The following is a 26,911-nucleotide window of genomic DNA, read 5'->3' on the forward strand; positions in this document are numbered from 1 at the left end:
TTGGGGGTCAACACTAAAATTTAATTCTATTAAGGGTATTTAAACAAGAAGCACACAAGTTTACCTGTTCACGACAGAACCTTTGAGTTGCCTGAGTAGACGTTGCCTTTTTTTTTTTTTGCAATGTGTCTCTTCCACACCTACGAGAGACTTAGCCGGAAGAAAGGACTGACATGTTCTGAAGCGTCAACAAGCCACATACACTTTCAAATTACAAGGCAACGTTAGTCACTCTGGGGCGATTCCATCAACTCTGAGACTCGTGCTTCTGATTTCAAGGAGCTTGCAGGTGTGATGGGAAACGGGCCACAACAACAGAAGACAATATTGCCAAAATAAGTTGCATATGTTTTAGCGCGTCATAGGATACGCTCGCGTGCATTCTCATCTATCACTTTCCTGCTGGCAGTCCTTACTCCATCAGGAAACCGAATCATCGATCCTCCTTTTGTACCTTAAAAACAAAGAGGAAACGAATCCGCGGGGACACTGTTCTGCGGCCGCCTCGTTCCCCGCTGGTGCCCGAGAGGCCACCGTCAACCTCATTTGGAGATGCTTCCAGAGACTCATATCACTACGGTTGAAGGAGACGTAGGCCCTGCAGGTCTAGTTCTGCATGTCCTGGCACTTTTGAACTCGGTCAAGGAAAACACAAGTCTTCTGTAAACCTGCGTCCCGCGTTTCCAGCGGAGTGTTGCAGGCGGTCCCTGCCTTGCATTGTCGCAGACGGATGGAGGGCGGGCGGGGGCGGGGCGTGAGGGAGGGGCGGGGCCAGGCAGCTTCTCAACTACAGATCCGGGTGGGGTGAAGCCTGTAGGCGGGTCGAGCCCTGATGGGCGGGGCGGGGCCTGAGGGAGGGGCGGGGCCTGGTGGGTCTAGGGTCTCCTCAAGGAAAGGTGAGGGAGACGCGGGGCTTGACGGGAGAGGCATCTCCTCCGGAACGGTCCATGAGGGGAGGGGCCTTAGGATGGGCGGGGCCTGGGGCGGGGCCTGGGGCCTGGGGCAGGGCCTGCGGGTGGGCCTTAAGCGCAGGCCAGGCGTCTCCTCAGCTAACGGTCCTGGCGGGCGCGTGCCCGCGGGCGGCGCCTCTGGGGCCCTTGCGGCCGGGAGCGCGCCGCCGCCTCTGCCGGCCCCTGCTCGGCCGAGGCTTCCTGCAGCGGCTCCCTGTCGGCGGGCCGGGCCGGGAGGCGCGGGCTGCGGCGGGAGCATGGTGCGGGCGCGGCAGCGCCGGCGGTGAGGACAAGTCATGGGCGACAGGTGAGCGCGGGTCGGCCCAGGGCACGGCCCCACGTGGCGCCCGCTGAGGCCTTTGCCTTCACACAGGTGGCTCCGGGTGACCGTGCTTCCCGGCTGCGTGGGCTGCAGGACGATGGCGGTGCCCGCGACCTGGACGGTGCGCGACGTGAAGCGGCGCCTCGCGGCCGAGACGGGCTTCCCCGCGTCGGAGCAGCGTCTGTGGCTCGGAGGCCGGCAGGTAGGGCGGGGACGGGGTCCCGGGGACGGGGGTGGGGCCTGGGGATGGGGCGGCTGGGGCGCGGGGCTTGGGGACGGGGCCTGGGGACGGCAGGACCGGGGACTGGGCCCGGGGATGGGGCCTGGGGACCGGGGACGGGGACCCGGGGACGGGGGCGGAGGACGGGGGGTACCGGGGGATGGGGTCTGGGGGGAGAGGCCGGGGATGGGGCGGCCGGGACGGGCGACCGGGCTCCCGCTCGCCTGGGAATGATCATGCCTGGTGGATACCGATCGAATGACGGGGCTGTGTGCCTGTCACTGCTGTGATTTCTGTCGATTTGCCGTTTCAGCATTGTTTCCCCCTCCCCCCTTTTGTCTGAATCTTCACTTCCTGAAATTAAGATACTTTTTTGATGGGCGCTTTAGCAAGAGGGGTTTTTTTTTGGTTGTTTTTTTGGTTTGCTTCTTCGGAGCCATAACCACTGAAGTGACTTCATCATTACTCATATATTTCTGACTTTGTTATGCATTTAACTGGAATCCTGGTCAGTACTTTTTCACCTTTTATGTCTTAGATGTTTCTACCCATCTCTGAATCACAGAAATTTAGGACTGAGAGGCTCTTCAGGCATACTTTTACATGGAAGCTGTGATTTTGAGGAGGAAATTTATAGTGCAAATGAATGATTTAACAGATCAAAACTTTGGAAAATTGGAGTATTTCATGTTATATATAACCTTTAAGACTGGGGGAAATACTACAGTTTTCTTAAAGGAGGTGTTAAATGGAGGCGTTTTACTAGAAATTAACTTGTTATTTTATCCTAGTAAATATCTTCACTTTTTAAGCGATAAGGAGGTAAAAAAGGGTTGAACCAGAGACACAGGACTGCTTGAACACCCAGGATGGCATTTCAAGTATTGGATTTCCTTACTACACACTACAAATATTGGGGACATGCTTGGTACCCGTGATTTGTAACCTCTCAGTGTAATCTTGGCCTTCTGTGTGCCTGGGTGCACCTTCTGGTCTCTTGCCCTCTTAGACAGATCCTTGTGTTCCTCCAGGGATCAGTTCTCCTTACTCCTTGGTTCCCCAGGGTCTTTGGTGTGAGACAGTGGCTTGATTGAGGGCTTTGGGCAGGACTGAAGAGGAAAGCTTCTCATTCTTACCTCTTTATCTGTGTCTGCCCCAGACTCTTGACCTTCCTGTGTACCCACCCGGGTCCTCTACCTACTTCTTTGGTTGTTCCTCTGGTCCTCCTTTGTCATCTTATCCCCTAGATGTGGTCAGAGCCAAAGAGTCAGTTGGGGCTCTGTCTTGCTATTGGAAAGGTTTCTGGAAGTGTCTCTGCAAAGCACTGCTGTGGGATGGTGGACGCGGGCGTGGTGTGCAGCGTGTTTCAGATTGAGTGGGTGCGCGGCGGGGAGTCTAGTTAGGAAGCTTGTGCTAGAGCGAGGGGTGAGCTTCCAGCCTTCGATCGTGGAGCTGAAACTGAGAGGAAAGGAGGCACAGCGGGCTTTGTAAAAGACAAAATTATGGTGGTTTGGTACCGGACGGGGGTGTGTATTTGTGCAGACCGAGGGAGGGGTGGTGGCGGTGTTGGATGTAGAATAAGGGAGAAGGCCCGGCCAAGGATGTTCACAGGCCTTGAGTCAGACCAGGAAAAGAATGCTCAGTTAGCAGAGATGAACAAGTTCCGGGGGATCCAAGTTTCAGTTCGCTTTTGCATATGTTTGAGCTGGTGGCAGAGTATAAAGCATCTAGGAAAATGCATGAAGAGGTAAATGACCTAGATCCTGTTCCTGTATTACCAGCGGGTAACAGAGGCCAAGTTAAGTAACATGTTAGAGTCTGTTTTCCTGTTTCTGGAAGGAATGGGATAAAATGAATTCTAACCAGTTCTGAGGTCTCTGGTGTGTAAGAGTCTAGGGCATGATCGTCAACAGGCAGCTATGGCTCTGGCACTGAAGCTCAAGGGATAGCGGTCAGGGCTGGGGACATGATTTTGGGAAGCAACTTGCTTAGTGTGTTTCTCCTCCTGCACCTTGGTAAACTCACTGGGAATATGATTAACATTTGCTGAGCACTTAACCATGTTCCACACACTGTTCTGCTGGGGACTTTCCATGTATCATCTCATTTACTACTCAGAACAGCCAGCCTCATGAGATGGTTGTGACTAGTCCATTTTGTAGAAGAGCAAAGCTAAGATTCAGAGAGATAAAGTATCAAGTCAGGATTTGAACCCACGTCTGTCTGATTCCAAAGTCTATGGACTTCTGACTGTTCCACATCAGAGAGCACCTGTCAGGCTGTCTATTGCGAATAAATAAAAGTTAAATGTAAAGTTCTTTAAAACAGAGAAGAGCTTAAACCATTAAAAGTGAACTTTGAACTCAAGGATGGAGCTCTCCTAGAAAACAGTCAGAGGGCACAGTTCTCTCCTGATGCAGAGGACGGGCTGTGACTTCTACTGAACCGGTGAACTTAGTGATGCTAACGCGTGTCATCAAGAAGGGTCTCCTTTTTATAAGCGAATCTTTCACAGAGGTGGTTTCTTTCCGTTTTTATTCAGTGCCGCTCAGAACCTCTTAGATTTGAATCATTGGTGAGACTTCTGCATATTTCAGGGTAAAAAGAAACAAAAGCTGCTGACACCTCGGTGTCACTCGCTGGCTCTGGTTGGTTTTGGACTTAGCATTGGGCACTTACTTGGTCCTCAGTCTTTCCAGGTCACCTACCATCCTTTTTCTCCTTGTCTCTCTTGCTTTTCCTGGTCTGGAAGAGGAATCTGTAAGTTCTTCCTGTCCTGTGAAGAGAGTGAAGCTGTTCGTTAGAGCTGCGTATCTTCCTGACACTTTCTCCTCGAGCCAAATGTGTTTGAGCCTCAAACCCGGAGGTTTGAAGTATTGCTTACCTTTCCTGTCTTTTAGTTGATCAGCAATGTCCTGCCTATCAGCTCTTGAATCTTGAGAACCTCCTTGTGTTCTTGACAGCTGAACAGAGGAAGAAGTGTTGGGAGATCCAATATTATACTATCTGCTTCACAACTTGGAGAGAGTTATTGTTTCCTAGTAAAAGAAAGTGAGCGTCTCTGAGGTCCTTAAGGGAGGCTTAGGCTGGCCTGAACAGAGACCCGGCGTTCAAAGTATTTTGTCATCATTCTGTTTGAAACAAAATATGAAGACTGAAATGGGCAACGTTTAAGGTTTCGTTGCCTCTGGAGGTGAACACGACCAGTGTCACTTTGCTTGGTTAAATGATTTAGGGTCCAAGGAGAGAGGCCCAAGCAGAACTCCCAAGTCTTGGCAGGCTCAGGGGGAGAAAGCAGGTAGCACTGTTGAGGTTATCTCTGCTGCTTGATTTCTCTTTGGGAGAATCACCGCCTTGCTATGGGCCACTGATTAGAATCTACCAAAAGCATTCAGTGTCAAGCTCACACAGCAGTTGGATGTGTTGTCACCAACAGGGTTCTACTCCGTGTATTCTTCATTTTCAAGTCCTCTTTAACACCTGGAGACATCTTCCTGTGTTACAGATTTCCTTCCTTCCTCCCTTCTTGCTGTTCTTCTTTAAAAGTACCTTTGCTAACTGAATTGGACTACTAGTCCTTGGCTTATGCATAGCTCTCTTTTAGTAATCAATTAATTAGTTAATTAATAATAGAATGAACAACCTTGATGACATCATCCAACTGGAGAACTAGAATGCTGTTGCCGGTTTCCTTTCCCTCTGTTCTTTTCTTCCCCAGCCTGTATGCCTGTCTCTTTTGCCTTACCTCTTCGTGTGTTTTATTCTGTTGCCTTTTTATAGTTGTTTCGATAGTTTTATCGTAAGTGTGTGTGTGTGTGTGTGTGTGTGTGTATACCTGTGTTTGTATGGATGTGTGTGTATAAGCTAAACAATATACTGTTTACTTTTAGTTGTTTATGAACTTAACAAGAAGCTTATTACGCTATATGTAGCAACTTGGATTTAGCTTTTTTCACTCAATATTATGTTATGAATATTCACCCCAATTTATGTACAGTTTAGTTAAGTCATTTTCATTGCTGGATAATATTCCACTGTATGAATATGTCATAGGATTTGGGTTGTTTCTGAATTTTTGTTGTTAACAACAGTACTGTTGTGATTATCTTTGTCCGTATTTCCTGTGCACAGAGGTTTTTTTTTACAGGCTTGCCTTAAGATTCAGTGGGAACACGTATATGAAAGTGCTTTATAAACTGGGAGCTGTAACAACCGTTAACAACCATGTTCAGATTTATATTTTAGAAATGGGGACTAGAATGAAGATGATGTACAGAAAGTAAGGAGACCAGATGGGAGATGGTTATAAAAATCCAACAGAAGTTGAGAGTCTGAACAACTGGAAGTGGAGAAGACCGAGTTAGATGTGAGGGGAACTGGGAATGGACACGCTGGTGCCACTGTCGGTGGAGGAGGGCCGCTGAAGCCGCCTTTTGGCAGGCCGAGCTCTGGGAGCCTGGAGGGCAGCCGTGTGAGGTGGGGGGTGGACGATGGAGATGGTGGAGTCGTGATATGGAGAGCAGTGTCCTTCAGAACCCTGTCCTCCCTGTCAAGGAAGGGTCAGTTGCAGAGGCAGTTCTCACCTCTTCTACCAGAGGCGAGAGCTGGGGTAGCGATTGCAGACTGTTGCCTGAAAGTCACTCCTCAGTAGCATGAGTGCGCTGCTGGGGAGAAGTGGATCTGGCTTTTTTTTCAGAAAAGCAGTCCATTACCTGCTCCTGTGGGTCATGATCACACACTGTACCCTGCATTTGTGGGAAACAGAGCAGTCACCGAAAGGAAAACGTATATTGAGGCATTTTTCAGGAAAGCCAGTTGGGGAAATCATAGACCCAAGCAGCTTCAGAGGTTGGAGTCCTCACTTATCTCTTCCTTTCACATCATAGCTTTTTTATAACAACGTCTATAAGCAGTTTACCAAAGTGTATTTCTAGGAACAGTATCTTACAAGATGCTCTTCAAAATAAATGAAAAAAAAATTACTGCTAAAATTTGTGAAATACCACATAGTATAATCCTTTTAAAGAAGGTTACCATAATATTAATATGTTGAATGCCCTAAAAACCAAATTATTCCAACAAATTAAAGCTTTTTTTTGGTCCTCTAATATCTGTCGAATCCCATGGAGCTCTGTTCTGAGTAATACTCTCTGGAAATGCCGATCAAAAGAATGATTTTGTTTATGTTGATAATCCTGATTCACCATAAAATTTTAAAAATTATTCTAAAGCAGAATCTATATATCTTTATCTATTTGTAATTATTTAAGGAAAAAGCATTTACATTTTAAAATAAAATTTATGACTAAATTTTTGTTCTCTGGAATATTCACTTCTCCAGAACAACTTATTTCCTTATATGAACACTTAACAAACAATATTTCTTTTTTGTTGTTATGCATATACATAAATCCACTCTTTTTTAGATTCTTTTCCCATATAGGCCATTACAGAGTATTGAGTAGAGTTCCCTGTGCTATACAGTAGGTCTTTATTAATTATCTATTTCATATATAGTAGTGTGTGCATGTCAATCCCAATCTCCCAATTTATCCCTCCCCCATTTCCCCCCTGGTAATCATAGGTTTGTTTTCTACATCTGTGACTCTATTACTGTTTTGTAAAACAAACATTTCTTAGGTGAAAAAAAATGAGGTAAAGTTTTGAACTTACAGAATTAGGAACTATACTGCTTGTCATAATTTTATTTTCTTTTTTCAGTTATCTGACTGGATCAGGATTGGAGATCTGACTTCCCAAAATTGTCATCTTTTTGTAAACCTTCAATCAAGAGGCTTAAAAGGGGGAGGTATAACATTGACTTTACCAGGAGTAAATTCCATTTTTAGTCGCATAAAGATTATGTTTTAAAAATAAAATGAATGTACATAACATTTGGATGTGATGAGGGGATGTCAGGGCCAGAGGAACACAGGTGTGGGTGGAGCCAGTGAGCTGTAAGGATGCATTGGGTGGAGTAGTCTGTGGGCAGGGTCCTGTGGATGCTTGGTCGTGGCGGGTAGTTGTACCAAAATGATGCAGATAAATTCATAGTGATGATTTTGTCTTAAGCACAGATTTCTTTTTTACTTATAAACAGATGTATTTTTATTCTGTGCATCTGAGAAATTATTTCCCTTCCCCCATGCTCCCTACGCTTTGCTGTCACCTGTCTGAAAGTGACCTGGTCGGTCAGTTCTGAGAATCTCCAGTTTAGGAGAGACTTTAGGGTATTTGAACTGGGCAGCCGTTGAGACATTGTGCCATGTTTCAAAACACTCAGAACATTGGTTGAGTTTGCGACCATTAAGGATGTCATAACAGGCACCAGAGTCTCTGGCTTATTACTTAGTGGCAAAGCAGCCACAAAATAGCGCCATTTATTTCATTTGCTTCGGAAAATAGCAACACCCCGCCATGCTCTTTATTTTTGAATTAATAATCTTATGTGACATTTGGTATATGTTTGAACATTTTTTAAAAACCTAATTTGTAGTTTAATTAAAAATCTTGAGATTTGATAAAATTGAGTCTGCTTTACTTTGTACTGAATCTGTTTAGTCAGGTAGCCCTCGTACCAGAGGGCTGCAGTGAAGTGTGTGAAGTCAGAACTTGCACACCTTCATTGTGTCTCAGAACCAAATAACATGTTGATAATAGGCCAGAGGACTGGACTTTCTTCTAAATTGTTTTACCCGTGTTCTCAGGTCGATTTGGTCAAACAACTCCCCCACTTGTTGATTTCCTCAAGGACATTTTAAGAAGATATCCAGAAGGAGGACAGATTCTTAAGGTGAGGTGTGGGTGTGTGCATGTGTGCATTTACATTGATAAAAATGAGACAGAGTAGTATTACTTACAAGGCCTGTTAGTATTTACATGTTAGAATTTTGTCTAGATTTGAATGGCTGTGTCTGTTTCCCTCTGCACCTGCAGTGCATACGCTGGATGTGATGGCTTGAGATGCAGTCCATGTAAATATGTGAGGTTTCAGAGGCAAAGGAGCCCCCTAAACCGCAGTGTGCTGTAGTCATGCAGTGTTGCTCTAGGAACATTTATTTGGTAATTTTATGTAATTCTATAATGTAATTTTATGTAAAACATTGTGCAGGGGCATTACAAACCAACCAGCCGACCAAATAAAATAAGACAAAACCCACATTCAGGGGCCATGAACCCATGCCTGTTTGACTCCCGTAGATTTAGAAGTTTGCTTTTTGGGAGAGTTTATTTAAAAGGATAATTGTTTTAGTTAAGTATTTCTATTTACAGTATATTCTTTTAGTTTGAATAGACTCATTAAAAAAACAAACTGAACAATCATAAAAGAATGCAAATGGAAGACACTGCAAAAGTTAGATTTTGTATTTAAGCTTAATAAGAAACTTCCTTAATTAAGTGTAAAAGTAGATCAATTATTATGCATTTTCCTCTAATTAGTTTTTATTATGTTGAATATCTTAGCTCTTATTATATTTTCTAGTTTAGATGGTAACATTTTAGAGAATAAGCACTAGGTCAGTTTAGCTTACCTTAGTATTAGTCATACTCAGGCAGGCGCTGACTGAGGAGTGCTGTACCCTAGGGAGCTTAATAATGATGAGGCACTGGGGCAGTTTAAGTCTGTCTCTGAGAACAGGCATCGGTGGCTCACAGAAGGCTTATTTGAAAGCCATTTTTATATTGAGATATTAGGAAAGTGAAGGTGGGAAGAGTGTCATTATTGGGTTATGGGGGTAGAGAGAGGTGAACAGAATAAATTTAAGACAGGATTTAGTAGGGCCTCATCAATTCGAAAATGAGTGATAGAGATCCTGTTGGCAAACAAGGCAGTGGTCGTGAGCAAGGTCTTTGTACATTCTTAGGGTCAGCAAGCGCTGTGTGTAGTCCTTCCACTTTGCTTATTGTGTAGATATGTGTGCCAGCCAACTCAGTATGATTTTTGTCCCTTGGATATTTTAGTAGAATTCTACCACTTTAGATGTAATAGGAATCTTAGAATTACCTAGACGTAGGCCACCACCTTGTGTGATGTTTGCTGAAATAGATCCAGAGAAATTTTAGTGACTAGCTCAAGATCTTACGCAAATTGGCACATTTATTGCCTCTTCTTCTCAGAGTCGGTTTGAAAGAGATCCCCTGAGAAGAAGGGCCCCATCGTATTTTTTGTTCAACTTGAGACTGATAGTTGGAATCTGGGACTTGGGATGTTATCTTGTTTTCTTCATCTCTGTTGCCTAAAATACACATAAGTCTCAAGTAGCTATCCAGATGAAAGCAAGATCCAGCCTCTAAAGTGCTGTCATCCTGTAAGTTAAACTTGCATTTTGCTACCTATTTAATTTTTATTTCTACCTTTAATATTATTTTATATTATACCCTAATGTAAATAAGATTGCTAATTTTTAGGGATTCTCCTAGACTAAGCAGGGTGGGAGTGAGTCTTAAAAGTCCCACGAGAAATAGGAAGCTGCGTGAACAGGAAGACTTCGCCACTGATGAGGAGGTAGATAAAGCGTGGCCACGTGTCCGTGTTTGGGGTTGAACGGCATGTGGGATAACTGTCCCCAGCCTTCTGGTGTGCACGGGGTGAACGAACCACCCACCTGATGTCACAACCAGCTCTCATTTGCACATTGCTCCCGCACTCAGTCTGATGCTTATCTTGTTGCATGCAGGCAGTGTGCTGTGTCACCCGCTCTGATGAAGGCTTTGCTGTCGGCATGGCTGTAGTATCAGTGTACGCCCTCTGCAGTTCCTGCCCATCCCTGCCACCCCCCACCCCCGTTAGTGATTCCAGGGTGCTGGGAAAGTAAAAAATAGTGCCCCCCAAAGTTAGAGGTTCACGAGTGTGCTAATACAGGGTGGATTATTCTGTGTCTAAAGACCCATCCATTTAAAATATAACCCCTTGATTTGGTTTGGTCTAATTCAGAGCTCATCCAGGAAATTGTCACCTGTTCTGTTTTTTTTTTTTTTTTTTTTTTTTTTTTTTTTTCGCGGGCCTCTCACTGTTGTGGCCTCTCCCGCTGTGGAGCACAGGCTCCGGACGCGCAGGCTCAGTGGCCATGGCTCACGGGCCCAGCCACTCCGCGGCACGTGGGATCTTCCCAGACCGGGGAATGAACCCACATCCCCTGAATCGGCAGGCGGACTCTCAACCACTGCGCCACCAGGGAAGCCCTGTCACCTGGTCTTTACGTTAGACTAAACTAGGTCGAATTCTACTAAAATATCCAAGGGAGAAAAATTATCCTGAGTTGGCTGGCGCACAGATCTACACAATAAGCAATGTGGAAGGAGTACACATCAGCGCTTGCTGACTGTAAGAATGTACAGAGACCTCGCTCACGACGCAAATAGTGGGTTTCCTTTACTTATGTGTAATTACTTTTTAAATATTATAGGTAAATACAAAGATGGGCAGTAGATTACTGTTTTATTAAATATTATTTTTTGGTGTATTTCTTGACTAGGAATTAATTCAGAATGCAGAAGATGCTGGGGCCACAGAAGTTAAATTTTTATATGATGAAACTCAGTATGGAACAGAGACTCTTTGGTCAAAAGATATGGCACAATATCAGGGTAAGAATCAATAATTAGTTATGGACAAGTTTTATTTTATGTACTAACAGGTGAGTTTTAGTGATTTACAATTGAGTGTTTAGTGAACAGTCAAGTTACCACCTGTCCTTCACTTCTTGGCGTATTTAACTCCAAGAGATGTTTTTCTCTGCTTTTTGTGGGCAGATGTCTCTGCTAGTTGGTATTTTTACAGAGCGAAGAATAAAAATCTTGAAACTCAGAGTAATAAGCAATGTAAATACATAAATCTCTTATTCTGTTCAGTCAACTTGTGAGCATTTATATCATTAGCGAGACAAATAGAACACTTCTGTGCATTTGGAAAGAAGTTAGAGGCTGTGGCTTTGTGTATTACTTCGTGCTTTGAGACTGCCCTTGAATTATTTTGAAGTAGGGTGAGAAGAAAGATTGAAGGAGAGAAGTGAGTAAGGAAAATGAAAGTAAAGACAGTAAGAAGCGATAACGAACGTAAAGACTGCTGAAGTCCTGCGCTTTGAAGTGCTGTGTTGAAAAGAATATTTGTAACTTTTAGTGCAGCTTTAAAGTCAGTAGGGTGATTGTGAATGACTGTGTGTGGTAGAAAGTTATCGAGAAAAGGGAGGGTCAGTTCAGACTTTCCTGGACATATTTTTAAGGAGATTAAGTCATATATTTTTTAAGAGGTTTCATGATTTAGGAGGGTAATCAACATTACTGTTAAACATCTAAATACTAAATATTTAGCATTTATGATATATTTATTATATAAATAAACACATATATTTATTCTTAGGTCATATTTGTGATATGGAAGTTGCATTTTTAAAATTCTATAAGGAGATGGGATGAGACGTAGTATGGCAGGAGGTTTTCATTCTAGCCCTGACTCCTGCCCCCTTCATGATCTTGGGCAAGTCAGCTCACCCCCATTGTTCATTTGTTCGGTGAGAGGGTGAAACCAGTCAGGTTTCCTGGCTCTGAGAGTCTGTGATTTAATGTAGTCATTGTTGAAAGATACCCCCCGTAGATATGAGGGACTTTTGTCTGAACCCTGATCCTGCACGGGGCTCCCCGTGGCCCACGTCCGTGGGGTGCTGGTGTGTGGAGTGTCAGTCGGGCCCGCCCCTCGTGTTTCCTCCCTGTGCCTGGGCGGGGCCCTGAGGCTGGCTGCCTGTCAGCCTTCTCCCCTGTGGAGCGGCGAGAACATAGTCCCCCGCCCCAGTCACTTTGAGGGTTCAAGGAGATTGTGTGTGTCACAATGCTTTCTGTCTGGTGTCATCCTGATTTGGGGAGTGTCCTGTAGAACTGTATACAGGAAGAGATCGGGAAGAGATCCTGGAAGTATTCTGCTTCACAATTCTCTCGTGTCTAGGAGTTTTTCCTTCCAGCCCTGACTTCACCTCATTAAAAGAAAAAATTATGAAACAAGATTATTTAGCTGAGTTTATGCGTAAGCATACTTAGAGAGAGGCTCTTTAAAGTGACGTCAGATTAGACAATTTTTTAAAACTTGCACATACAGAAGGAAGTGGACATGATCTTGATCTCTTTAATTAACAAATGTTTGTTGAGGGCCCTCCATGCTTGTGGTGTTTGAGGGTCTTTCTCTCTCATACAGACATGAGCGGTATCTTGGCTGGTGTCATCTTCTTGGGTCACAGTTTTTTCCCTTTACTGACATTTAGTGTTGTACACGAGAACTCTTGAGTTCAACTTGTTTGTTATGTAATGAGATTACAAAAGACTCAGAATGTCAGATCCGATGTAGAAAACTCAGAGATCTTCCCCAGTTTCTCACTTTACTAAGGATTTCAAGGATGTGGTTAATTAAGAGGTACAAGTGAAGGAGTGTGGCGAAATCTGGGGCTCCCCCAGGCCCTTTTCTGCTGTGTCTGAGGACACCCTGTGGCCTGGGTTTAGCAGAGGCAGCCTCCACGTGCTTGTCCTTCCTACAAAAGCCTCGCGGTCTTGGCCTTTTCATATCCCCACTTTGACTATTTTCCAAGTAGCAGCCACGCCATTTTTGTAAAGCAAACTGTGGCCAGCATCCCCATATCTGTGCTTGAATTCATAGGCACGTGAGAAGGGTTATTTTTCACCCTATGAAATAATATATTAACAGGGTTTCTTTAGTCTTCTTATACATTTACAGGTAATTCCATTCACAAAAATAAATAAATATTCTATTTAGGAACAAATTTAAAAGTAGTACACTGTGGTTAATTTTCTTCTTTGCCCTGTGTTTTGAGTATCTAAGTCCATAATTTTTCCTTTTTGGATTTTTGGTCAACAATACTATATTTCTTCTGCTGGTAATTTTTACCATTAATTTGTAATTTCTGTTTTTTTTTTTTTTTTGCGGTACGCGGGCCTCTCACTGTTGTGGCCTCTCCCGTTGCGGAGCACAGGCCCCGATGCGCAGGCTCAGCGGCCATGGCTCACGGGCCCAGCCGCTCCGCGGCATGTGGGATCTTCTCGGACCGGGGCACGAACCCGTGTCCCCTGCATCGGCAGGTGGACTCTCAACCACTGCGCCACCAGGGAAGCCCCGTAATTTCTGTTTTTAATGTGAAAACAACCAAACTGTAATGCTCAATCAGTCACTCCATTCATTTCTTTCCATCTTCCCATCAAATAAGCAATGTTATGTAGAGGAAGTTATCGTAAGAGAAGTGAACACCCAGGCTCCCTTCTTTCTCAACACCTGCATGTGCCTCTCGATGCCCAGGGCCAGCTCTCTACGTGTACAACAATGCGGTTTTCACCCCGGAGGACTGGCATGGCATTCAGGAGATAGCACGGAGCCGGAAAAAGGACGACCCTCTGAAGGTCGGGAGATTTGGAATTGGGTTCAATTCTGTCTATCATATAACAGGTATGGTGTTTGGCTTTTCAGTCTTGAGACTGAAAATTATTTTAGCCTATATTTTGTACTTTATTGGGTTAACTTCAGAGATGATACTGTTTTAAAAGGCATTTTTCCCAAATTCTCTGTCAGTGGCAAGAAGTATATCAATGAAATATCAGTGCGTCTTGTGTTTTCTCAGGTTACCATGGTAACTATGCCGAATCGTCATCATGTGATGCAAAAGTTAATGCATCATTTCCGGTGGAATCCGTGTAGTACATTAAGTCATTTGATGTGAGGCTTGAGATTTTACGTGAGCTGTTGAAAGCCTACACAAAATTGTTACTCTAAAAACTTTTACACTGCAGATCTTTAAGAGTCAGGCAAACTGATTTTCACAGATTTTCCTGTACATAGGTTTAAATAACAGGAAGAAGAAAGTAGAATATCCAGTGGTATTGAATAACTGACAAGGGGAGGACCTTTGAAATGACTCTGGTTTCTCACTTTCCTCATAAAAATTTTACTCTCTTTAAACTTACGAGTATTTTAACCATTACTTTGAAATCATGCTTGTAATCTAGAAAGAATATGAGGTTTCTGATTCATAGTTATAGTAGGAAATACTTGAAACTCTTAGGGTAGACACCTCTAAGGGTATATGGCTGTTCTTCCAGAATCAGAGCTCTTAGTATTTACTATAGTTTTGTGATAAAACTTTTTTATGAAATTAGCACTTGTTATCGTTTAGTTTGAAACCGTTTGTGCATTTTGAACTTGCAGGAGAAGGAGGGTTGAGCTGGCAGAGCTGTAGCTGTAGCTAGAGTGGCACATAATTTATTGCCCAAACTGGGACACTGCTGAGAGCGAAAAGAGGTGGTATTATTCTCAGACACTGGCCTGAATTGGGACTTCCCTGGGCAAGTGGGATATAGGGTCACCATCACTATGGCCCACTTTTAGTAAGCCTATTTTTTAAATTGCATTTACATTATTATGATATATTGTATGATATTGTGTTAAGTAATATTAGTTATGTGTTATGTAATAACGGTGATGAAATCATTATATAACAATTGTATGAATATTAATATTCATGTGTTCAAGTATTTGTGAGTTACTCCTCACATCTGTGTCATGTAGTAGTTTTTAAATTTTATGGGGGCACACACGTGAGTTGCATAAGCATGGAGCCAGTTGTACAGGAGTGAATTGTTTAGAGATTCCCCTGATGGCCAGCATCTGCTCTCACTGTGGATTTGTTCGCTATCGGAGAACGAGCACATTTATGTGGGACAGTGTTACCCGGGGTGCTGTTCTCTAATCCGAGGATTCGCGAAGTTCTTGAGTCCTGCTTTACAACCATCAGGAGCCTCCCTGACGTAGTTTCAATAGTGGGAGTGGAACAGGGAGTGTGGATGAGGGGGCCGTGGACCGGCGTTGCTGGTGGACATGGTGGCTCGGCCGGTGGATGTAACATTTCCTACTTAAAATACCCGAGAGCTTAGGAGTCGGCGGTTGTGACACCTGAGGCTGTGGTCAGTGACCATGCGTATTACAGGTGGACCTCACGGAGTTGTGTCTTGTGTGAAGGTTAGGCCCTCAAGCCACTGCCCATTTCTCACTCGCTCCAGGGCACGGTGCTTGCTGATCATCTGTGTTGTTCTTTCCCTTCCCTCTTTTCTCAGAGAATCTGTGGTTGAAGTTTTATTTTGAGCATAGGCTGCAACTCTGTTCTGTTTAATTGGGTTCACTCGGCTATGGGGAGAGTGTAAATATCCAAATTCTCTTTACGTATTTTAATTGTTTAATTAGTGTTTGAAGATGTATCTTAGGTTTTCACAACAATCATGTAAAGTCTCTCAATGCCTGGTACTTTTTGAATCAAAAGAGAAATCATTTCTTCTGCTCAAAGAATTATATTTCCAAAGCTAGATTTAGTTTGTTTTTAGATAAATCTGTGTAGAGTCATCTTGTGGCTCATGCTTTTTCGTGTGTAATGTATGATAGTAACTATGTATTGTAGTTGTACTTACAATTGTCCTTTAAATTTCAGAGCTGATCATGACTCGAATTTTCCTTTACAGACGTTCCTTGTATCTTTAGTGGTGATCAGATTGGGGTGTTAGATCCTCATCAGACACTTTTTGGTCCACATGAATCAGGCCAATGTTGGAATCTCAAGGAGGACAGCAGAGAAATTAGCGAACTTTCAGACCAGTTTGCACCATTTATTGGCATCTTTGGAAGCACCAAGGAGACGTTTATAAATGGCCGTTTTCCAGGAACATTTTTCCGTTTCCCCCTTCGGCTACAGCCCTCCCAGCTTAGTAGTAACCTCTACAATAAGCAGAAGGTTCTCGAGTTGTTTGAGTCTTTCAGGGCAGATGCAGACACGGTGCTGCTCTTTCTGAAAAGTGTGCAGGACATCTCCTTACACGTCCGCGAGGCCGATGGGACGGAGAAGCTGGTCTTCAGAGTGACTGCTAGTGAGAGCGCGGCCCTGACACAGGAGCGGCCGGATTCTATAAAGATCCTGGGGGCCGCCATCAGTAACTATTGTGAAAAGATTCCCAGCAACAGCATAACCTGTGTCACGTACCCTATAAATATAGTTTTAGAAGATGAGAGTGCCAGGGGTGCACAGAAAACGTCTTGGCTGGTGTGTAACAGCGTGGGTGGGCGAGGGATTAGTAGTAGGCTTGATGCGTTGGCTGATGAGTTGAAGTTCGTCCCCGTCATTGGAATAGCCATGCTGCTGTCAAGTGGAGATGAGCAGGAGGGAGGAGCAGCGTCCGAGTTCTCCGGGAAAGCCTTCTGCTTCCTTCCTTTACCGCCTGGCGAGGAAAGCAAAACTGGCCTCCCAGCTCACATCAGTGGCTTCTTTGGCCTGACGGACAATCGCAGGAGCATCAAATGGAGAGAGCTGGACCAGTGGAGGGACCCGGCCGCCTTGTGGAATGAGTTTCTCGTCCTGAACGTCGTCCCTAGAGCCTACGCCACTCTGATCTTAGACTCCATAGAACGTCTGCAAGCGGGAAGGAGCCCCGACCTGCCCCTGTCGGTGGACGTCATCTACAAGCTGTGGCCCGACGTCAAGCGGGCCACGGCGCACTGGCAGCCCGTGTTGGAGCCTCTGTTTCACGAGCTGTTCCAGCACGCAGTCCTGTATTCCCTCAGCGGCCACTGGGTCCCCTTGGAGCAGGCGTGCTTCTCGGAACTGGACGAGAGTCTGGAATGCACCAGGTCCGTGCTCAGCTATCTCCAGAGCTCAGGGAAGCAGGTCGTCAGGGTCCCGGCCCACGTGGCCGCTGCCGTTCAGCTCGCGGTGTCCAGCGTGAGGCCCGTGAGGAAGGTGACGCCCGCGTGGACCCGGCGGGTGCTGCGGAAGGCAGCGCACCTGGGCAGTACCAGCGCCGCTGAGAAGCTGCATCTGCTAGAGTTCGTGCTCTCCGACCAGGCCTACGGCGAGCTGCTGGGGCTGGAGCTGCTGCCCCTACAGAATGGAAGTTTCATCCCTTTCTCCTCGTCTGTGTCCGATCAAGATGTGATCTATATAAGCTCAGAAAACTATCCCAGGTATGCGCGGAGCCCACCTTCTGCCCCTGCCCGCACTTCCAATCGGCTGCTGTGAAATTCGTCAGCTGTCAGTGTGGATGTTACCTTAGGGTGACTTTTGCAGAGCTGCTTTGTTAAAATAGGAAAGGATACATTTTTACATTCTAAGGTGAAAGGCATCCAGATGTTTACCAGTTAAAGAGCGGGTCCAAGCAGTTGTTTTTCTTGGAAATTCCAATAACAGAACGCAGAAAAGAATGGTTATAAAGAGCTAATAGTAACTACAGTTAGTCAAAAGTGAATTATTTTGATGAAGTTAATTTAAATTAATTAAAATACCACACTAAGTAATTCTTTATAACTCAGGGTGTGTATTGACATTTCAGAAAATAAAATGAATTTTGTTCTAAGAAGTTTAGACAATTTCTGGATTTAGATATGGTCCATGATGTCCTCATGTTTTAAAGTGAAGCCTGGGTAATACTTGATCAAAAAGTGTTGCCGTGTGATTAGATGTGTGCCTTATAATTGATGTAATATAGTAATTACATTTAACTGGCTTGACATTATATGATTGAATTTCTGTATCTTAGAATTGTTAGAAGATTAAAATTGCTGTGTTTCTTTCACTCTTTAGGTCCCTTTTCCCAGGTCTCGAAGGAAAATTTATTTTGGATAACTTGAAGCCTCACCTTCTGGCTGCTTTAAAGGAAGCTGCCCAAACCCGAGGTATTATAGCTGTTTAGTTGTTGTTGTTTTTTTAATATATGTATTGATAAAAATGACAGTTTATGTAAGTTTCCTATTAAGTCGAACTGTTAGGAAATTATTAGTTATCCATTTTAGACGTTATCACTCAGCAGTTCCATGTGGTTCAACTTCACGTACTTGTTGTAGTTTAAGATGTGTCAGTGCTGGATTCTGACATCCAAAAGAATCCGAACGTGATACTGTATTTAAAAGTCTCTTGTCATGGTCTGGCGGTGTGCCTTTATGCATGTGGTCCCTGGCACGTGCGCAGTGCTTTGCAGGTTTCAGTGCTCCCCGTTTCTTTTCCATTTGTGCCCCCAGCCTCATCCCTTGTAGCCTATCCGGTGGTGAGGGCGCTCTCGTGGGTTAGAGGGCGCATACGCGGAGAGAAGGTCGTCAGCCTTGCTCTGTCCTCACACCACCTGCCTCCTCAGTTCTGTGTGGCTGTCCTGAGGCAGCGTCGAGGAGATGCAGGCTGACAAAATGACCTCTGCCGCAGGGCCAGGAAAGGGCACTCCTGGGGTCGTAGCGAAGGCTGGGTGTCCTTTATTGGGAATCCTTTTTGGGAAAAAAATCACCATGGTTCTGTTTAGTATTATCTTTCAACTTTTGTGAGCATCCTTTCTCTTGTGAGACTGTTGCCTGATCTTTTTCTAAGTTAGATATTGGCCTGAAAAATTCTAGATTTGTCCTACTAGTTGAGGTTGTAAAGCATCTTCTTTGTTATGTGTCTTTTATACTATATGCTGTTTTCTTTTCAAAGGTAATGACTGTGCATCATTCATGTAAACAGAAGGGAAAGGAGCTGGAATGGGGGAGGCAAGTTCAGGATGGAGCAGAGTGACGCTGAAGGGAGTGCGGGTGTGAACTGGGAGGGTGTCCCTGGGACACTGCTGTTCCCAATATCGAGATCCCTTCCTTAACTGGGAATTGTCATCTTCAGAGTAGCCTTTTTGGGAGTCTAAACGTGGATTCCTATTACTTTGCCATTCTTTGCTCCAAAGTTTTAGAAATCCTTACTTTTCAAATTCTCTATTACATTCTTACATAAAAACGTTACGTTGAAATATAATGTACGTACAGAAAAGTATACATATCTTAAATGTAGGCCTAATGAAGTCTTATAAACTGAACATGCCCAGATCAAAACCAGAAGACTGCCAACACCCAGGGACTCCTGGCTGCCTTTTCTGTGACCGTCCTGTCCACTCAAGGGTAACCGTGACCCTGACTCTTAATAGCACCGATTGATTCAGCGAGTTATTGTACTCCCTGTGGGGGGATCACAGTGTGCACTCTGTCCGCTGCTTTCACTTACTCCGAGTTTGTGAGATCCGTCCAGGTTGGTGCACGCAGTTGTAGATCATCCTTTCTCATGGCTGCGCTATTTCATTGTGTGGTTTTACTTTCTTTTGAAGACAGATTTTTTGTTAATGGCCAGTAGTTTCTGAGGTAGATAGGGGTTTGGAAATCAGTCAGAAGTTATTCAGAATCAAATCGGGTGAAAGGGGTAGAGAACCAGCAGAATCATACTGCTTTTACTCAAAATGTTCAAGTACCCTGTAGCACAGAACATGGCCACAACTTGCTTCTCGGGCCTTAGATGGGTGGGGTACCTACTGTAATATTTTTAGTGACAAATTAAATTCATATACTCTTAACTTTGGTAATTTGACATTGTTATAACGCTAAGTCTTCCCACTCTGTATGTCTTTTCATTTTCTCACCTGCTGTGGATTCTGATTTGTTATTGTAGGATCATACCAATACCATGTTTTATCTCTGGCTCCTGGTTAATTTTTTTTGACTGTTAAACTAGAAGAGATGTCTTCACTGTGTTTGTTGCCCGTAACCTGTGGCTCAGTTACCCCAGAAGTTGTCTTCGTGGTCACTTTTCCTATCTTGATTAAAGTATTGGCCTGCCACCCTTGTGATTATTTAATAATCCTGATCTCTAGCCTTTCCGGTATTTTTATCTGGCCATATGGGTGATGGGTAACTGCTTCCTGGGTATCTTCTCTATTGCTTTTACACCATTGGTTCCAGACAAAAATTTGTTTTTGATACTACTTTATTGCCATGTTTTGGGAACATTAAACATGAAACATGTGTAGGGGCTGATGGGGACCCAATAAATGACACCTCTGCTTTCCTGAGAGCCGCGTCAGTGAAGAGATGCACAGAGAGGGATCCAGCAGGTAGACGTCGCCAGTCTCCCCCGTGTTACTGATAATCCTGGTAGTGGGGCTCCTGGCTTGCGGCGCATGGTGGACTTGTGCTGTGACCCCTCCAGAGGCGGGTGAGCTCGCCAGGCCAGTTGCAGGGGCACTGGGAGACCTCGGGCTTCCTTCCCGGGTACACCCTGCCCCACGAGTCTCCCTGGGCAGGGGCAGAGCCTCTTCACCCTGACTGGTTGATAAGTCGTTCCTCTTTCTGGTGTGTGGGGCAGGTGGGGAATTACGAGTGGGGAGGGGAGAGGCCGAGAGTATTACGTCTGTGTAGCTCCCTTCCTATGGTAGGGAACGTCCCAGATGTCTAACAGCACTGGATCTTTTTTGCTCTAAATAATGACTGTGTGATTGTTTTGCTGACACAAAGCACTGTGGACTTCTGTTTACCAATTATCAGTAAAATCTGATTGGCCAGTTTTGAAAGTACTGCTGCATACAATTGAAGTATGCAGTTTTTTTCCTCTGCAATGGGTATTTCTCTAATTCTGTAGCCCAAGCAAAATCTGTCTCATTGTGTGGTAGTTTTACCTTTCACTTGCTTCACATTTAAAATCCTGAGCTAAGTATTAAGTTACTACTTGTACTTTCACCGTTTAGCTCTGTTGCCTCTTTCCCATTGGCAATTACATGCTTCTGTCTTTTCCGTTTGGGGGAAAACAAAACAGACCTTGACTTTGGTTCGCTTTCTTGCATGCCGACATAGTCCAGCTTCTGGAAGGAGTGGCGTGTGTCTGTTGTCTGTACTTTCTCATCATCTGTTGCCACAGCACACGGGCTTTTGCTTCTACATCATTCCAGTAAAATTGCCTGACTGAGGCCACCAGCTAATGACTGTTTAAAAATGATAAAATCTAGTGGAATGTTCTGTTCTTTTTACCTGATCTCCCTGGTCACTCCCTCTTTGAACTCCCTGGCTTTGATGATACCACTCTCTCGGTGTCCTTATACTTCTTTGCCTGCTTCTGAGGATTATTTGTGAATTCCCGTTCCTCAGCTTACCCCCTAAATGGGATTAGTTCAGGAACTCCTTGCTCAGCTCTCATTTTGTTCCTTACTTTCTTCGAGTATACTCATTCACCCCCAGGCATCCACTGTCACACATATGTAATGGTCTCCATACCTTCAGTTGTCACCCCAGTCTCAAGAGGGGCAGTGTAGTGCAGTGTAGTGGTTACAAGCCTGGGCTCTGTGGCCGCACAGATCTGGGCTCAGACTCGACTCCTCCATCGTGTGACTTTGAACAAATTACCCGACCTGTCTGAGCCTCTCTTTCCTCATCAGTATCATGGCAGTACAGGAACATCCTTCCATTAAGAGTATATCAGGGAGATCAGCTCAGTGCTTTGTGACCACCTAGAGGGGCGGGATAGGGAGGGTGGGAGGGAGGGAGATGCAAGAGGGAGGAGACATAGGGATATATATATATGTATAACTGATTCACTTTGTTATAAAGCAGAAACGAACACACCATTGTAAAGCAATTACACTCCAATAAAGATGTAAAAAAAAGAGTATATGTATATCAATTACATGAAATGCAAGATTGCTTTCTTACAAGTGGAATGAAATGAGAAAAAGGGTTGAGTGGAGGATGGCAGGCAGTCACAACTTACCAACTGAATTTTATCCAGTTTGCATTATCGCAGCGGGGCAGCTTATTGATAACCTCAATTGTAATATTTTAGTCGTGGTAGGTGTTTCTCTGAAGATCGGATGATGTGTACAGAACGTGTACAGTTTAACACGCTACCTGCTCATAAGAAATGGTGATGAAATGGCAGCTGCTATCATTCTGCCCTTGGAGTTCCTTAGGAGTCTCAAGGTCGGCATTCTCCCAGCTGGGGTCCTCATCCTCTCTCGGCATCTGTCTCTTCTTTTGCCCGGTCCTTCCTCCTGAGAAAGGCGCCCGTTACCATGCCCAGGAATGAAACCCTCGCTCGCCATCCTTGTTCTCCAGTCTCCGGGGTCTGGGGATTGCATTGTCTCTGGCTGTGCTGCAGGCCCTCTGTCTCGGGGACACGCCGTCACTGTGCCCACATCCCTCCTCTCATCACCGCCTGCCCCACTCGCGGGTTTCGAGCAGATCCTGACGCGGGACAGGCGCGGTCTTGTTCGTGTGGCCTGCGGGGCGTCCCGTGGTTGGCCCCTCGGTGTCCCTCTTCTGTTCTCGTCACCACAGGCGCTTGCAGGTGCACAAACTTGAGTTCCCTGCACCCTGTGAGACCAGAACCCTGTGAGATTTGTCACCGCCGTGCAGCACAGCGCCCACTTCAAGGTGGGTGCTTGGTAAATTTTTTTTTACCCGAATTAAGGTTTTCTCATACCTGTGTTTTGCACACGGTGTTCCTTTTGCTTAGACTACTGGCTCCCTCCTCCACTTGGCCCTGTGACTTTCCTTCACCTTCTAACCCTCAGCCCACGCACCTCGGCCAAGCGGCTCCCTTTCCCACTCTCGCGTCTCTGACCCTGCCCGGCACCGCAGACCTGAGGGGCCGTCTCTGGTTCAAGCCCGGACCCTGTCGCAGTCCATGTGCTCCCCTTTGCCTGGTCACAGGCACGTTTTCACTGTGCCAGACTACGAATCCTTGAGAGCAGGGGCCGTCTGTTACTTCTTTTGTACTCCCAGTGCCTGGGTGACAAGCTAATGCTAAGCCCCCGCGGCTGGGCCAGGTGGGATGGTGTTGCACGGACAAGGACGAAAAGGCAGACCCTCCACTGTGCCTGTGAGTCAGGATTTCTTGTGTCTTCAGTATCTCCTTTGCTCTCCACAATCCTGAGATAAGCGTCACCCTCCTTTGAGGGCTGGGGACATTGAAGCCGAAAGAATTTGAAGGATTTACGTGACCTGCTAGAGCTGCAGAGTTGGAACGATGATTCTGTTTGGTTTCGTTTTTCCTATTACAGGTCGAGATTATTTCTGTGTTAGGTTACCTGAGCAAACGGGTGACAGTCAGAAGTTAGAGGAGCCGGTCAATGGGTTTTGGAGGAAATAAACAGAAAAAAAGTTGAGTCAGACAAATGGTAGGAATGGCTAATAGTTTGGTTTTAGTTCATATTGAAATACATCTTTAAATCTTAAATGTACATTCTGCTACGTTTGGAGTTTTGTTTATGGCTTTTCTTTTACATAATGATGGGTAAGATTCTGCAAACTGTGTTATCTTAAGATACAGAATAATTCCTGTAGCCATCATGTGAAAATTGTGACAATTCTGGGTTTTTCTAAGAACGGATTTAATTATATTCTAGCACAACAACTTCTCTGGGGATATTCAGGTATGATGACTAAATGTGTTCATTTGTAGCCTGATGTTTTTGTTCATTTGATTCTTTGAATCCTGGTTTTTCATTTACCTAAGTAGCTAGAAGTAACATCCGTATTTTTTTCTGGTGGTAATTATTAAAGGAGAGAGGAAACTATACTAGTGGAGTATATAGGCGGTTGTTACACATACCACAATAAAACCATATTCAAATGACTTGGAAACATTCACTTCATAGGACATTTAGTCTCAAATGAAAGAATTATGTTGAAGTTGGTGTTTTAAGCTGTGGTATTTAATGGGTAGGTGTGAGAGTGCACACACCTATTATGTGGTGCACGTAAATATTGAGATTAAAAGGGTCAGAGGGGGAGCCGTTCTGGGATCTGTGCCGATGAAGTGAGAGGCCCTGCGTGGACTGGCCACCGAGGAGCGTGGTCCAGTGTGCCTAGTGCCCCCGGGGAACGAGCAAAGGTAGAGTGGCCGCCAGCTCCCATTAGGGACGGCCGCTGACTGTTCGCACAATGCTGAGTGTCAGTTATTGACTGTTTTTTTTTAATAACAAGTTTTGACTCAACTTGTATTATTTCCCCCCAGTTCATGTTTCACTTGGAAGATCAGAGGATGTAAGATTTGCTTTACAGAAATTGTTTTTATAGTAAACATTATTTTTTGAGTCAGTCTCTTCCTTGAAGCTGAAATAAATTTAGAAACCAAGTCATTGTTATAGTGATAATTCATATAAATATTAACTTTGGTTTCTAGCTTGTGTTAAAAGCGGCTGATCATCCACACCTGCTATGACTATATTCTTATATTTTTAAGGTGTGAGCAAAGAGGAAGACAGGCTCTTGATGTCAGCAGGCTGCACAGTTAGCGCCTGCCCTGGGGACTCTCTGGGTTGTGTCAGCCATCTCCCCGCTTGTTGTCCGTCTCCTATTAGGGATGGAAACTAGGAAGCCGAAGCAGTGTCAGTGATGACTTCTGGAGAGAAGTTGATCACGAGTGCTATTCTGAATGACGCTGGTGCCTTCCGACGTAGAATGAGGTTTCCGCCAGCCCCCTTGGGGTGTTAGGTGCTGCCGCCAGGCTTGCAGAGAGCCCAAGGGAGTGCTGAGCCTGCCGGCGGGCTGTCCTCGCCTTCCCTCTGTGCTCATTTTCTTTCCCTTTTTTCCTTTTCTTTTGAAGGTTTGCCTGACTGATGGCATACCATTTAATTGGCCCCTCACCTTATTTTGAAGTAGACTGTAATATCCTATTTCCATTCATGATGAAAATCTTTCTCAAAGTTAGGACTGAACATAAACACATAAATAAACAAAAAACGTAGTGCAGTCCTTGAATAGTGATTCAGCATGTCGATGTGATTATCTTGAACCGATCTATAGGAAAGCACAAACTACCCTGAGAAGAGCTATTTCTAAACAGACACATCTGTTGAGAGTTTAGATAAGCACTTTCTGTCTCCAGGGACACCTAACAGTACTACTTAACCTCTTTTGACAGTGCTGATGACTTTAAAGGCTAGGCCACAGAAACACAAGTCATTTATTAAAACACTGTGAAATTATTTTACTGATACTGTTGGAGATGCTTTACAGTTTCAGTGACTTTCTAATCCAGGGCAGGGAGACTTCTTTCTGTGTTAACATTTATATTTTAGGGTAAAAGCTAAAGGCTTAAATATGAAATAAACAGAAATCGGGACTTCAGATTGAATTGACTTTTGTACTTAGAATTGTGTCCTACTACATTTTCTCTCTCCTTTGTTTTCCCTGCTGTTTTTTCATTTGAGCATGACTGGTGTTAATCGCATGTTACGTGTGGTGTGCAGGTTTTATTGGCATTTTATTTATACATTGATATTAGATAACTTTCCTGAAGGTAGGCATGTTTTATAAGTTCCAAAGTTCATGCAAGGATACTGGATAGGATTATCTACAAAATGCATGTCATGTGCCAATTATTAACGCAGGACACAGTGTGGTGCGTATTTGATTTTTTTGTTGAGTGTTCTGATTTTTAACTTCTAACCCTTTTTTGTATCTTTGGTATTGTATCCTTGCCTTACTGGTGATTTGGAAATTCTATTATAGTTAATTCAATTCAGTAAGCATTTTTTAGAACATTAAACAAATTAATTAAAACAATTATATCTTAATGGGACTCATAGACCGAGGAGGCTATGCTAGTCAGACTATTGACAAGATTTTATGACTTCTTAAATATTACTACTTGACTTACCCTAAGTCACACACACAGTGTAGAAACTGATAATAATCAGAATGTGGGTATTGATGTCTTCAAAAGTTGCAAAAGTATGCCCTTGCTTAAACTTCTATGGCAGTAATTTTAAATGTCTTACTGTAACATGAAAGATAATTTTCTTGGTAGAAAGTAAGGTCAACTTCCTGATGTGTGAGTCTGTGGAACAAGGGTGTCCTTCCTTGGTTAACAAATGCTGATACAGAAAAATTTCAAGGGGCTTGAGGTGTGCCCCCTTTATAAGTTTTTCCAAAATTAGTCTTTTAAGAGTCTAGAAATTACGTGTACCTAGGGAGAAAATGGAATATTCGTTTTCCATAAGATTGAATTTGAGGTGCTTTTTATTTCTCTATATGGGCAAATAACATACCTATAGGTACCTAGTGTTATTTTAAAATTTTGTTACTCCTGGTATTGCAGATAAAATACTCTGAAACACAACATGCACTTAGAAATAAAATGTTATTTTCTAGACCACTGATTAAAAGTCAGCAAAAATCTTTTCTTCCCCAGAGAAAACCTTATTAGTCTCCTCGTTTATAAAACATCTGGGAGTGGAGCTGCCTTGTTGGGGGTAACCCTGCCTTCACAGCACGGCCCGCTTCCCCTGTTGCTTGTCCCTGAAGCACTTCTGCAAAGCCCAGATCCCAGAAGAACACACTTTACTTTGTGCTAAGTACCAAGTAAGCACTGCCTCGGAGGGTTGTGACTGTGCTCCGTACCCGGACACGTGCACAGAGCAGTCTTAGAGCTAGAACCTCAGCCTCATCCTTTCTCCAGATGAGAGACTTCCAGTCCCAGAGAGGCTGCGTGACCCCTAACTCCTCACACATCTAGTTACTGGTGGAGAGGAAAGTCCAGTGTCCTGGCGGCCTCAGCTCCTGGCAGCCTTGGTCAGCTGGGACAGGGTGCTAGCCCCCGTGCGCTCACTTGGGCC

General features: G+C 44.5%; 1 protein-coding gene across 1 annotated transcript in view; it reads left to right on the top strand.

Annotated features, from left to right (window-relative positions):
* The first annotated feature begins 1,132 nt into the window (after positions 1 to 1,132).
* SACS (sacsin molecular chaperone) overlaps positions 1,133 to 26,911 on the top strand; it is a 39,335-nt gene continuing 13,556 nt past the window's right edge. The window contains exons 1-8 of the mRNA XM_029210392.1: positions 1,133 to 1,257; positions 1,324 to 1,474; positions 7,214 to 7,301; positions 8,200 to 8,285; positions 10,969 to 11,080; positions 13,788 to 13,934; positions 15,995 to 17,486; positions 18,103 to 18,194. Of these exons, the coding sequence (XP_029066225.1) occupies positions 1,247 to 1,257; positions 1,324 to 1,474; positions 7,214 to 7,301; positions 8,200 to 8,285; positions 10,969 to 11,080; positions 13,788 to 13,934; positions 15,995 to 17,486; positions 18,103 to 18,194 (2,179 nt within the window). The 5' untranslated portion in view covers positions 1,133 to 1,246. The remainder of the gene's footprint in view (positions 1,258 to 1,323; positions 1,475 to 7,213; positions 7,302 to 8,199; positions 8,286 to 10,968; positions 11,081 to 13,787; positions 13,935 to 15,994; positions 17,487 to 18,102; positions 18,195 to 26,911) is intronic.

This window comes from Monodon monoceros, unplaced genomic scaffold (assembly GCF_005190385.1).
Source record: "Monodon monoceros isolate NGI ecotype Baffin Bay Population unplaced genomic scaffold, NGI_Narwhal_1 Super_Scaffold_8, whole genome shotgun sequence".
Lineage (NCBI taxonomy): Eukaryota > Metazoa > Chordata > Mammalia > Artiodactyla > Monodontidae > Monodon > Monodon monoceros.